This window comes from Hylobates moloch, unplaced genomic scaffold (assembly GCF_009828535.3).
Source record: "Hylobates moloch isolate HMO894 unplaced genomic scaffold, HMol_V3 SCAFFOLD_8, whole genome shotgun sequence".
In the NCBI taxonomy this organism is placed as follows: Eukaryota; Metazoa; Chordata; class Mammalia; order Primates; family Hylobatidae; genus Hylobates; species Hylobates moloch.
In genome coordinates, this window is record NW_026652283.1 from 83,671,192 (window position 1) to 83,685,388 (window position 14,197).

General features: G+C 46.2%; 1 protein-coding gene across 1 annotated transcript in view; it reads right to left on the reverse strand.

The window, feature by feature from the left end:
* Positions 1 to 428: 428 nt before the first annotated feature.
* LIMD1 (LIM domain containing 1) overlaps positions 429 to 14,197 on the reverse strand; it is a 90,383-nt gene continuing 76,614 nt past the window's right edge. Inside the window, exons 4-8 of the mRNA XM_032161827.2 lie at positions 13,678 to 13,740; positions 9,226 to 9,356; positions 8,539 to 8,590; positions 7,643 to 7,711; positions 429 to 4,882 (exon numbers count right to left, since the gene is read on the reverse strand). Of these exons, the coding sequence (XP_032017718.1) occupies positions 4,745 to 4,882; positions 7,643 to 7,711; positions 8,539 to 8,590; positions 9,226 to 9,356; positions 13,678 to 13,740 (453 nt within the window). The 3' untranslated portion in view covers positions 429 to 4,744. The remainder of the gene's footprint in view (positions 4,883 to 7,642; positions 7,712 to 8,538; positions 8,591 to 9,225; positions 9,357 to 13,677; positions 13,741 to 14,197) is intronic.

A 14,197-nucleotide genomic window follows, 5' to 3' on the forward strand; every position in this document is an offset into this window, starting at 1 on the left:
AGAAACTGCTGATTCTTGGGATATGATTCTTCAAGGCCTCTCACATTTTTATACATCTGGTAAGAATAGGCACCAATTGCCAGGCTCCAGACTTGTATTTTCAAGGATGTTTATCTAGTGAACAGTCTTGGATGACAGAGATAGTGTCTGTCTCTGGAGCAAAAGTCAGGCAGGCTTACTGCCCATTATCAAATACCAGGGTCCCCTAAGCATGGGGGTTCCTCTTGTAATGCAGCCCACTGCGTGTGCAGGTCTCACCTGGCCCTCTTCGTGGGGCCTGGGGCTCAGGGAACCAGTGCAAATGCTGATAATCTGGCCGCTGCTGTTGCTATAATAAACCGTCCTTTGTCTCTGACCTATGAGTCTCATAACTTCTGCCAGTATCCATGAACCCATGTGGTGTGCTCACTTTATTAGCCTGAAAGTAGGGTAAAATCTCATACCCTTCACAGGTTTGATACCTATGTGGTACTTTTAAGAATCCAGAGCTGTAAAAGAAGACAAAGTCCAGGTAGCAAAAAACAGTTTGCGGACTCCACACACAGAAAAGACCCAGGAAATACAATGTTCAAGGAGCACTTTAATAGTCAACAAATTGATGCAGTTTTGTCACAATACTTTGCATAATTTTATAGTAACAGTAAAATTCTGAATGACTTTATAGTAAAAGACACAGAGGAAAATAATTTCCCTGTACAATGAAATTTTCATACACTATATGGCGATTTCCCACATCTGTCAAGTTTTGGCTCAGAATAAAGGATAGCTAATATATTTCACTCTTTTTTCTGTTACTTTTTTTTTTTTTTTTTTTGAGACAGAGTTTCGCTGTGTTGCCCAGGTCGGAGTGCAAAGGCACCATTTCGGCTCACTGCAACCTCTGCCTCCCAGGTTCAAGCGATTCTCCTGCCTCAGCCTCTTAAGTAGCTGGGATTACAGGCGTGCGCCACCATACCCAGCTAATTTTGTATTTTTAGTAGAGACAGTGTTTCACCATGTTGGTCAGCCTGGTCTCTAACTCCTGACCTTAAGTGATCCACTCGCCTCAGCCTCTCAAAGTGCTGGGATTACAGGCATGAGCCACTGTGCCTGGCTTTTTCTGTTACCTTTAAAAGTTACTTCACATAGTAAAGAAATTAGGACTGATTCTTGGCATAAAGGAGGGTACAAAAAAAATTGTGCCAGGTACAGTGGCTAATGGCCGTAATCCCAACACTTGGGGAGGCGGAAGTGGGCAGATCACTTGAGCCCAGGAGTTCCAGACCATCCTGGCAACATGGTGAAACTCGTCTCTATTAAAAATACAAAAATTAGCCAGGCGTAGTCAGTCATACAAACCTGTGGTCCCGGCGACTCGGGAGGCTGAGGTGGGAGGATCACTTGAGCCCAGTAGGTGGAGGCTGCAGTGAGCTGAGATCACGCCACTGCACTCCAGCCTGGGCAACAGAGTGAGGCCCTGTCTCAAAAAAAAAAAAAAGGAAAAGAAAAGAAAAAAAAAATTGGTTTCCTGGCAGATAGAGTTTTAACAAGTGCATCAAGCAGTAATAATTTGTGGTCTTGTGCTCAATTCTCACACATGATCTTTGCAAGGATCCCAGCAGCCATCACAGCTCTACTTTCATATGCATGGGACACAGCACAGAGCAGCAGCCTTGAAAGGACTGCAGAGAGGTGTGAATTCCAAACATTCTCTTAAGTCCTAACATTTCTGTTCTTCATTTTGTGTGACACAAGCCCACGGAAACAAGGCGATGACGGCGCTTGAGGGTGACCAGACCTCCTCAATCATTCATTCCATCAGCCACCCAGGACTCAACAGCAGAACCTCAGAGGACTCAGCTGAAAGAGGTTTTCACTCAAGCACTAACCACAGAGAAATGGGAAGTGCTAGCCTGCTGCCATACACAGCTGATGGGTGGTTAGGACTAAATGCCCTTCTGTGGTGAGATGAACCAAGATGGCAGATGGGGGAATAACATCAGTGAGAGAGAGATTACGAGTGGATCCTTATATTGCAGATCAAACTGGGTTGTCTCTTCTCAAACCACCCAGGCAGTTTCTGAATGTCCCAAGATAGGGGTAGGAGAAAAGAAAAAAAAGACAAAACAGGAGACGGTGGGTAAGAAAACCTGAAAGGCACAATGAGACAAAGGCCTAAGATGGAGGCTGGCTTTGGGATCTGAAATCCGGCCACAATCCTCCTTGTTTTACCGAAAGTCCAAGAATTGTCAAAAAGAAAACCCAGAAGAGCTATTCATCCTAAATTTTAAAACCTTTTCTTCCTGGCCTACCAAGTCCTTGTGTTTTCTTTCTAGGTGCCCATAACTTACAACCCCACTACAGTTCTATTTGGCTAATAATTTACAGAACATTTAAAATACCAGGTAGGTGAACATCTCTTCATGGCTTTTGTGCAAGGTTTTGAAGCGGAGAGAAAAACAACTGATTGGAGCTTCCTATCCGGTGCCTTCTCCAGGGAAACTGACAACCAGAGAAATCTGTTGCTAGGATTTCTAGGACATCTGGAAATTCCTTTTTGTTCTTTCTTAACAATATAAAATGGTATGTTTGCAAACCTATCTGAATCACCTCAATCTAGGCCACTTTAAAAATTTCATTTAAAAATGTAATCACAGATTTTTAAACTAATTATCCAGTTTGCAAACAAATCCCAGCTACTTCTGGTCTTGAACATGGAGCAAAGGTGTGTCAGTAAGGCCAACGTTCTTAGGTTGACAGAGACAGGTTAACACATTGGCTGGCTTCATTTACCCCCGTGCCATGCCCCACACCGAGCTGGATGATTTGATGGGAAGAGAGGGTCCCCACCTCAGGGTTCACTTCCCCAGCCCTAGCGTTCATGGGTTTTCAGGAGGCTCAGCCTGTGAAAAAGAACCAATGATGATGCACACCCTGGCTGAAGTGACATCTGGCCAAAGGATTCCAACAGAATGAATTTCATCAACATGGAAAAGATAATCCATGGCACCAATTCTGTGCTTCTTACAGGCAATGGTTACCAAATGAGTCAAAACATGGCCTAGAAGTGGAGCCGGGTCCAATGAAAAGCCTGAGTTCACACGTGCTAGGGGCTCCGCTGACCGCCCTCTGCAGCCCAGCACCCAGTCCTCTTGCTCTGGGTGCAAGGTGAGGAGGCAGAGTGCACACACCGGCTCCCATGTCCCTGGCCTGGCTGGCAATGGTAAAATGGGCTGCCTTTCTTTTGCAACTTCTTCTAATCAAAATACCAAGGGGTACTGACCTCCGGCCTCAGGGATGTGACTTGCAGTGCAAATTTTACCTCTTCAGTGCAGAGAGTGGTCTTGAAATCTTGCCAGTGTGTGGCCCTCCCTCAGCTCCTACCACCCCGGGGAGCCAGGATGCTGAAATGCATAAGGCAAAAGCACTGAATCGGATCTATTCCCCGCTGACCTTTAGTTACGATCACTCTGCCCTGACCAGCTGGAGTTGGGCCTGTGTGAAGCCAGCGATTTCCAACACACTGAAGAAGGTATCTGAGTCCAGTGTGAAAGCCAAATTCCTCCTGAATCTGTGATTTAGTGAAGCTCTATCTGTGAGGTATTTTTTGTGTGTGGAAGACTGAAAGTGAAGGGAAACAACTAAAAAAACAGACAAAAGCAGTGTACCTTTTACTGGTTTCTTCAAACATAATGCCTGTGCCAAGAATTGGGCAGGAGAGAAACCAACAAAATGAATATAATAACTTATCCTGAGGCACTCCCTCCCACGCTGGCTTAGAGATCTCGCACACACAAAAACTCTCCCTGTTTATAAGAAGCTGTCTCTCAGTATGCAGGCAGTTCTTCCCAAAAGCCCGTCATTAAATAAGCTAAAAACAGGTGTAAGCGATGTCCCTGCATGGGTTCCTGAGACTTGCCTCGCAGAAGCGGCCTTCCAAGTCACCAACTCTTGAGAACTCCAGAGAAAACAGCGCAAACACGTGGGCAAAAGAAAAATCCTGGTGCCTGCACCAAGTTCTTCTCCCAAAGTATGTTTTTCTCACATAGGGCAAATTTCTGTCGCGGCCTCAGCTGCCTTTAGGAGAGTAAGGATTTGAAGGGGCACAGAGAATGCTGTCAGTGTCTAAGGAGGAATCCCTGCCTCACTTATTTCAAATCTTGACTCTGGTTTTCTAAGCAAATTCGTCTTAGGATACAAAGCACACATTAGAGCTTCCTTCTTGCCTTAATGCAATTAAATTTGCAGCCATTCTGCAGAAGAACTGAACCTCTCAGGTGAAAAGAAGCCTTAAATCATGCCATGATATATATGGGGGGAGGGAGCATTTGGGTATAGGTATTTTCCTGAAGGAAGAGAAAGGGTTGAATGTATTGGTAGCTGAGCTGTCCCTTCAAGGGGATATTGTGAAACAAGCTCAATAAAAACCTCTCCCTCTGAAGCATGAAATGTTCCCAGAGGGGACAGGAGGATTCCTTTGTTGCTATGATGTAACCTCAGGTCATGTGCTCGCACATGCTGGAGCATTTTCCTGAGTAACCTGAGGAAAATGTGGCAACAGAGAAAAGCACTTGGAAAATACACGTAGCAGGCAGGTAGTGTTCACCTCCCTGGTTAGAGGAAAGGCACCCCCCACATGCTCACAGGAACTCTCCCTCCTGCCCCTCCTCTTCCCCTACCCCACTTCCACCCCAGGGGCCACTGGAAGCAGCAGCAGCAACCCCGGCTCCTCCTCCCCTGCCATGATGTCTGCAAGTGGCTCTGGCTAGAAGTGGTGCTGGTGAAGCGCTGTAGATGAGGGTCTCTTCTCCAGCCTCTTCACGTGGCAGGAGTGACAGAACAGGTGGTCCTCCAGCGGATAACAGCGGTGGCCATCTTCATCATTGAGCTCCAGACCACAGTCCTGGGGGGAGGCAGACATGTCCAGCGGAAGCAAAACAAAACAGACTGCAAGACTGACCTGAAGGCCACAGTCCCCAAAATCAGCAGAGGGTGCTGTGTGTTTCTGTATAGGCAGGAAATGCTAGTGCAGAAACACAGCTCCTGCCCCGTGGAGGCCTGTCCAACACAGGAGACACAGCCACACAGCACTTGCTGTGAACCACTTAAAATGTGCTGTCAGTGTAAATGCAGATTCCCAAGACTTAGGACAAAAAGAGGATGTAAAAATATCTCATGGGAAAAAGGAATGAGATCATGTCCTTTGCGGGGACATGGATGAAGCTGGAAGCCATCATTCTCAGCAAACTAACACAGGAACAGAAAACTAAACACCGCATGTTCTCACTCGTAAGTGGGAGTTGAACAATGAGAACACATGGACACAGGGAGGGGAATATCACACACCAGGGCATGTTGGGAGGTGGGGGTGAGGGGAGGGAACTTAGAGGACGGGACAATAGGTGCAGCAAACCACCATGGCACACATATAACATATACCTATGTAACAAATCTTCACACATATCCCTTTTTTTTTTTTTTAGAAGAAATAAATTGTGGAGTTACAAAAAAAAAAATCTCATGGGTAACTTTTTTATATTGATTACATGTTCAAAAGATAACATTCAGATTTTTTTTTTCTTTTTTGAGACAGTCTCCCTCTGTTTCCTAGGCTGGAGTGCAGTGGGGTGATCTCAGCTCACTGCAACATCTGCCTCCCCGGTTCAAGCAATTCTCCTGTCTCAGCCTCCCGAGTAGCTGGGATTATGCATGTGCCACCACATCTGGCTAATTTTTGTATTTTTAGTAGAGACAGCGTTTCACCATGTTGGCCAGGCTGGTCTTGAACTCCTGACCTCAAGTGATCTGCCCGCCTTGGCCTCCCAAAGTGCTGGGATTACAGGCATAAGCCACCACGCCCAGCGGGATTTTTTATTTTGTTAAGACAGGGTCTTGCTCTGTCACCCAGAGTAGAGTGCAGTGACGCGATCCTAGCTTCCTAAGTAGCTGAGACTATAGGCATAGCATGCATGGCTAATTTTTGTATTTTTAGTAGAGACAGGGTCTCACTGTGTTGCCCATGCTGTTCTCAAACTCCTGGGCTCAAGTGATCCCCCTGCCTCGGCCTTCCAAAATGCTAAGATTACAGGCATGGGCCCATGCCTGGCTGGATATTTTGAACTGAATAAAATAATTAATCTCACCTGTTTCTTTTAACTTTTTAATTGTGGCTACCAGAAAACTTAAAATGATACTTGACTTTAATTTGTGGCTCTCATACTTCTTTCTTTTTTTGGGATGGAGTCTTGCTCTGTCGCCCAGGCTGGAGTGCAGTAGCGTGATCTCAGATCACTGCAACCTCCACCTCCCAGGTTCAAGCAATTCTCCTGTCTCAGCTCCCGAGTAGCTGGGACTACAGGCGTGTGCCACCACAACCACTAATTTTTGTATTTTTAGTAGAGATGGGTTTTTGCCATGTTGGCCAGGCTGGTCTCAAACTCCTGACCTCAAGTGATCTGCCGGCCTTGGCCTCCCAAAGTGCTGAGATTACAGGCATGAGCTATCGTGCCCGGCCCCTTATATTTCTTTTGGATAGCACTGGTCTAGAAAATGTGGAGAGGCCTGTTGAGCAAATGTCCTCACCTTTTTCTCCTGCAGTGACCTGGGGCACCTGGGGCCCCAGCAGCAATGATTCCCACCCATTTCTTCAATGTTGGCAGTGGGACAAGTCTATATGAGGGACACCCCCATTCCCTACCCACAAGGTCACCAAATGAATCTAATCTCCTTCCATGGGTGAATTCACTTAATTGTGGCTGAAATTCCATGGTCACCCTTCACAAGGGCTGGTGAGGGGTGACCCCTAGCTTTCCTGACAGTCATCAGGTACTAGTGCTCCTTCATCCTGGGTTGGTACACAGGGCAGGAAGGGGCAGGCGGACCCCACCCGCCTTCATATCACCAGCTGACATGCCTGTTTCCAAGAGGGGCTTCATGATTTCCAGGGCTCGGCTGAGAAAGGAGCTACAGGCAGATAGAACAGCCTGCAAGTTGGAGGGGAGGGAGTTCCTTCCCCAAATCGCACACCTGCCTGACAATGTGGCCCCCAGATAGGACCTGAAACCCATGCTCTCCACGACCCTCCTAGCTCTGCAGCTTCAGGGAAAGCAGCTCCAACAGTTACAGGACTTGATAGTTCTGAATATGCAGAAGAAAGACCTTTATACCTTGAGCATTTCCATCTTCTCCTACCTCCCCCAAGAACCAGCCTTCATTCCATTTCCTACAGAAGCTCTAGAGGGCTGACCCTTGCCAGAATCTTGTTGACTGCCTCTTGCCCCAGTCAACGCAGGATGCTTTTCTCTCTTTTTTTTTTTTGAGATGGAGTCTTGCTCTGTGCCCCAGGCTGGAGTGCAGTGGCGCAATCTCGGCTCACTGCAAGCTCCGCCTCCCGGGTTCACGCCATTCTCCTGCCTCAGCCTCCCGAGTAGCTGGGACTACAGGCGCCCGCCAACACACCCGGCTAATTTTTTGTATTTTTTTTTAGTAGAGACGGGGTTTCACCGTTTTAGCCAGGATGGTCTCGATCTCCTGACCTCGTGATCCGCCCGCCTCGGCCTCCCAAAGTGCTGGGATTACAGGCTTGAGCCACCGCGCCCAGCAAGGATGCTTTTCTCTTGGATGTCTACAATAGGCTTTGGGGGCTGGGTGGGGAGGGGCCTACCTCGCAGTGGTAACACTCCACGTGGTAGTCTCTGTCCATAGACACGACACGGATGGTCTCATCTGAACCCTGGGACCAAAAAAAGCAAGAACACATAGGAGAGGACTGTTAGGGGGGCTGTCGGGCTTGATGTACCGTGGGGTGGGGAGGGAAGAGGGTTTTGGGGTAACAAGTAGGTGGCCTTGGGAGGAGAAGGTAAATCAGGAGTACTTGTTGGAAGAAGAATACATTTAAGCTGATGAGAGGGGGAGTGGGAGGGACAGGAGTCCTTCCTTCTAGAATGTCAGAGTTAACACTGAAAGAAAGACCTACATGGACACTTACTTTAAAAAATGAAGAAAAGACAAGCCTTTCTGCTCATCTGCTAATCCAAGAATTAGTATCAAGTAAGGGAGTTTGACCTGGTTATGGGGACAAATCAGCACAAGAAGGGTACTGGGCTGGGGAAGCCAGTCAACAAGGAAGGGTGAGGACACGACTTATCTCAAAGGTGAAGTAGGTTTTTTTTTTTTTTGGAGACAAGGTCTTGCTCTGTTACCCGCTGGAATGCAGTAGCACCATCATAGCTCACTGCAGCCTCAAACTCTTGGGCTCAAGCAGCTAGGACTACAGGCACACGCCACCATGCTTGGCTAATTTTCAACAATTTTTTGTAGAGATGAGGTCTTACTATGTTGCCCAGGCTGTTCTTAAATTCTAGCCTCAAGCAATTTTCCTGCCTGGGCCTCCTAAAGTGGTGGGGTTACAGGTGTGAGCCACTGCACCAGGCCAGAGTTGAGATTTTTTAAAAGGATACCTTAAAAGCTGTAAAGACAGGACATGGATCTTGTAAACGAGCCCAGGGAGATATTCATGTCTTCGAAGCCCCTGGGAGCATGTCTGGAGGGGCATCTTACCTCAGGTGGAAGGATGGGAAGCCCACAGGCTGCACACTTGGGGGCCAGCACCCTGCGGGGAGAAACAAAGCAGCAGGAAATGTTGCTTCTGGGAGCAAATTCCGGAGTCAGACTTGCACTTGGAATCCACATGGAGCCTCCCTCCATGCCGCCTCCTGCCCCTTGCTTTCCTCCCTCATAGAATGACTGGAACCTGGCTCACTTTGTGGAATATGCCTTAGTATTCGCTCCCCAGCTGCAATGAGGACACTGGCTGCCTCTCACTCTTCTGGGGACAGCACTAACCCATTTGTTTACGCCTCTCATGGTGCCTAGCACAGGCCCAGGCAAACCAAGAGTGGTAGGAACCAGCACTGCATAGGGGCCTTGTCAAGTTAGGTAACGCTGAAGCTACAGGGCTTGGTGGATTCCTCCCGAGGCCTAGCCACAAATATGATTATTAGTTTTTTGTGCTCTGTTTTTTGTTTTTTTTTTTCACTAAACATGATTCTTTAACCCATTCCTATCAACGCTGGCATCGACCAACCTCCCAAGGTCCCTGCTGTACCCCTCAAAACCATTAAGCCTTTGCTGGACTGTGATCTAAGGGCGGCTGGCAAACACAGTTCTGTCGGTTTCCACCACTCACTCTGCTGAGATCAGCTTGGCCTACCCGAATGGGTCCTGTCTGCTCCCATCCCTTCTTACTTGTGGTAATCTCGGACACAGTAGATCTTGTTCTCTGAGTCCACAGTGAAGGGTACCCCATCCAAACACTCATTACAGATGACACAGCGGAAACAGCCGGGGTGGTAGGACTTCCCCAGGGCTTGCAGGATCTGGAGGAGAGACCAAGACTCAGTGGGGATTATAGGGAAGGATGAGATGGTGGAAGGGGAGAAAAACACATCAGGCCTAAGGATTACAAGAGCAGTCACACACAGAGTACACGGACCCCCGAGTTTCACCTAGGAGAAGAGCAAGAGGTGATGGGGTGGGAAAGGCAAATCTGTTTAGATGAATACACAGAAGAGACCACACAGGAATCCTTTTCCTGCAGCCTCTCACAGGGTCTCTGAGCTGGGAGGGAAAGAGGGCTCCTTTCCAACCCTCACCCAGAACGGGAAACTCTTGCATGGTTCTTTAATAGAAAGAGACGGTAAGGAAGGGATGGGCCAATCCCAGGGCCAAAATCCACCATGAAGAAGTGGCAAACGATGCAAAGCAGGGCCACAGAAGGATCCATCCTTCCCAGATTTGGGAAGCAGCAAGTACTCGGAAAAATGAAATGAAATTCCATGTGGAAGTAGCAGAGCTCAAAAGGAATCCCTTCGCTTCTGCCTCTTGGGTTCCCCCTTCTATGCAGCTTTGACTCTGGAGCATGATAATCTAGAATTTCTGACTCAACCCAATGACCTTAAATCCAAGTGTAATAAGTAAAGTTTCTCTGTTGTTGTTTTTAAATGCAATAGAGGGAAAGCCCCACAAACTTCTTCCTCTCAGTGTCATTTAATCTGGATCTCGATGGGATAACTGGAACTGCCAGGGCCAACCTGAAACCAGGACAGACCCAAGACATGGAGAGCAGGAAACAGAAGAGATGGAAAGAACATCCTTGGTGAGGTCCATAAGTAACTGAATTAACTCATCATGGAACCGTGTACCTCCAAGCCTCTTTTTAGATGAGATAAAATATCATTCCTATGAAGTCAGTGGTCCTCGAAGTGTGGCCCCCAGACCTTCAGCATTAGCATCACCTGAAAACTTGTTAATAATGCACATTGTTGGACCCCATCCCAGATTTCTTGAATCAGAAACTCTGGGGGTAAGGCCCAGCAGTTGGTATTTTAATAGGGTGATTCTGATATATTAAAGTTGAAGGATCATTGGTTTAACTAGAATTGAGTCTGGGTTTTTTCTATAATTTGCAGTTGAAAGCATCTTCACTGACTTAATAGGAGATTCATTTCTGCAATTACCTGCATCATGAAACTTAGCAAAAAACAACTGAACTACAGAATCAACATGAGCAAGGTCACACCAAAACATGCATCTGTAAAGAATGTACAGAACGGTCATCAGCATCGAGCAGTGGGGGCCCACATAGAAAGCCTTCAAACAGGCTGAAGAAAGAGGATTTTGGATTTGGGGAAGCCTTGTCAGTACACTGTGAGACCCAGGGGTAAAGATATGCTGTGTTCCAGCTCCTTCCCCTGGAAGCCTCAGGCAGTTAACTCTACACTGCACAAGCTCCAGCCAAGAAGGCAAGAGGAGGGTGTTGTGCTATTCCAGCTTTCCTCTGAATGCTCAACTTTCAAGCTTCCTCATTCCCTCTTGGGTTTCACTAACCTTTGAGGGCCCTCTCAATCTGCAGTAAGGCAAAACAGGGAGAACAACTGGCTGGGCTTCCAAAACCCATTTGGCAATTTGGACCTTGGAATGCATTTTCCCTAAGATGAATGCTGTCTTGGCAGAAAGAGATCCTTAATTTAATCCACATTGTGCCTAAAGTAAGATTGGAAAAAGATGCCATTTTGCTGCATTGTGACTAGCTGTAATACTTTTTTTATGTGAGACCATGCCTGGTTCTAACCTGCAAGCCCAGAATGTACCCTTCTATTAACAAAAGGGTATACAGAGAGACAATTTACACAAAGAGTTAGACAGCTGGGGTTCTGTCTAGACATTCACTAAAAGTTTTCAAGACCTAGAGAAGACCTGAAAGACTGAAGGTTCAACTTCATACTATCCCAAATGGTAGAGATCTCACATCAAGAGATGGAGAGTATTTCCCTCCCCCGCCTTGAATCAGAACTGGCTTTGTGACTTTCTTTAATTAACAGAAAGCAGAAGAAACAATGTTCTGAGATTTCTGAGTCAAAGGCTTAAGAAGACTGGTAGCTTCCACTTCCTATCTCTTGCTGTAAGGAAGTCTGAACTAGACTACTGAATGATTAGAGGCTACAGGGTGAGGGGCCTGGAGGGTGAGAGGTCATCTTGGATGTTCCAGTTCAACTGTGCTACCAGCTGAACAAAGTTAAGTAGGAGACCCCAGCCAATGCCATACAGAGCAGAAGAATTGGCCTGCTGAACCCTGACCTAAATTCTGACCCACAGCATGAAGCATGATGATAAATAAGAAATCACTGTTGTTTTAAACTACAAAGTTTTAGGGTGGTTTGTCATGCAGCAATAGATAAATGACATACCCTGAGGTTATCCAAAGAAGTCTTAGGATTACTAGAACTAAGAAAAGGGTATAATCATACTCATAAATTCGGACCATGTTGACTTCATATGCAGTAGGTTTGTCAGAAGGACACTAAAAACAAAGGCAAATTCTGCTAAAGAAATAGAGCCCTACAGAGTCTAGAAGGTACCTGGGAAGGAAAGGTAAGCATATGTAGCTTCTGCCTACCTTCCACTGCAAGCATGGGGGAAGGGCCACGTTTCCCAGGGAAGTCTTGGCTACTAATGAGGACATGGCTCTAACAGGGCTAAGACCTCTGCTGAGGTCTGTCAAAGCCTGGGAGATAGCAGATATTCATCACGAATAGGGAAGGCTCTGGGTCACTGATGTTTTATAAATATTAGCATATAACCAGCAGAAATGAGTGTTTATGTCCATCAAAGACATGTACAAGAGTGTTCACAGCAGCTTCATGCATAAATAGCAAAAAACTAGAAATCACCAAATCTCCATCAACATGAGATGGAGAAATAAATTGTGCTATGTCCATACAATGGAATTCCACTTAGCAATACAAATCAATGAACTACCAATACAGGTAACAGCATGGATGAAGCTCAAAAATGTACGTAATAAGACCTGAAAGAGTCTATACGGTATGTTTCTATTTATATGAAGTTCCAAAACCAGCAAAATGAATTTCTGGCAAAAGAAGTTGGAATAATGATTGCCTTTGTGGGAGTGGGGTCTTGAGTGGGAAGAGACGAGAAGGAACTTTCTGGAGTTTGGGAAGTGTTCTACATCTTGATCTGGGTGGTGGTTACAGGGGTATATGCATATGTGAAAACTCGTTCAGATGTACACTTACGATTGGTATCTTTTACTCTATGAGTTATTTCTCAATAAAAAGGTAAAATTAAAAATACTAATGATTAGAAATTAGCTTCTCTAGAATGAAATTAATGACTCAGCTTAGAGAGGGACTTAACTCTTTCCAACTAAAAGTATGTTATATAATCATTTCCTCTATCAGTATATTAAAGAACTTCTTAAAGGCTTGTTTCCAATGGTGAACAATTTGATGTTGTATTCATTAACCTCATAACCTAACCCTCTAGAGAAAAATTGTCCCCACTGAAGACCTGAAGCCCAAAATAACCTCAGAGAGCCAGTGACTGAGCAAAGAATGGAATGTATAAAACCTGGTCCTTGCTCTGCTGTCTCAGAACTAAATGACAGGCCCTGAAAACTCATCTTCATAATGGTATGAGCTGGGCATAACATGGGGAGAAAAACAACTTTGCTCCTCTGGCTTTCTGCATTTGACTCCAAGGCAGCTGAGATTTCTGCAGTAAAAACAGACTGTATTTAGCATCTCACCTGGGATGCCACAAGGATCACAGAGAAGCCAGAGGGAGGCCAGTGTGATTCAAACAGCCCAGAGGAGGAGAGAGCATTATCGGAAACATGACATCGTGTGCTCTAGATGGTTAAAGATGTTAATTCCAATAAAAGCCCACAATGTGGGTTCTATTAGAAGAAGCAAGCTGCACTTTACAGGGACTTTTTTTTTTTTTTGAGGTGGAGTCTCACTCTGTCACCCAGGCTGGAGTGCAGTGGTGTGATCTCGGCTCACTGCAACCTCTGCCTCCAGGGTTCAAACAATTCTCCTGCCTTGGCCTCTCAAGTAGCTGGGACTACAGGCATGCACCACCACACCCGGAAAATTTCTGTATTTTTAGTAGAGATGAGGTTTCACCATATTGGCCAGGCTGGTCTCAAACTCCTGACCTCGTGATCCACCCGCCTCAGCCTCCCAAAGTGCTGGGATTACAGGCATGAGCCACTGTGCCCAGCCGTAACCACAAATCAAGATAAGAAACACTGTCTTCAATTATTAATTTCTTTTTTCTCTGAACACCTCCTCCTCCACCTGAGATGCTGTTCTCTTCTTTGGCTGGCCTACTCACCATGTCCATGATCAGATGTCCACAAAGAAAACACCTGTCAGCCGACTGCTGGAAACCAGAGTACTGCAGAAGAAAAAGAAAAGAAAGTTAAACCCAGACTGGTAAGATGAATCAGCCACTTCCCCACCAGCCAAGAGGATTATAAGGAATTTCTCAGAAAGATGTGTCACTGTGCAGAATTCTGTCATCTCCAAGTACAACACAGCTGTGAGCTGAGTCATAGAATATGCTCTGCCACAAAAGCCATCACAAATACTAGTACCACTCACTCTAATAATGACTGTGTCTGGGCACCCACAGCATGGCAGGCTCTATGTAAGGGACTGTATATAGGGATGCTTTAATCCCATCTCAGTGGTTCTCAAAGAGCAGTTCCCTGGCATCACTTGAAAGCTTGTGAAAAATGCAAATCCTTGGGCTCCACTCCAGACCTACTGATTTGGGAACTCAGGGGGTGGGTTCTGGCAATCTGTGTTTTCACAAGCCTTTCAGGGGATTCTGAAACCACCACTCTAATGCT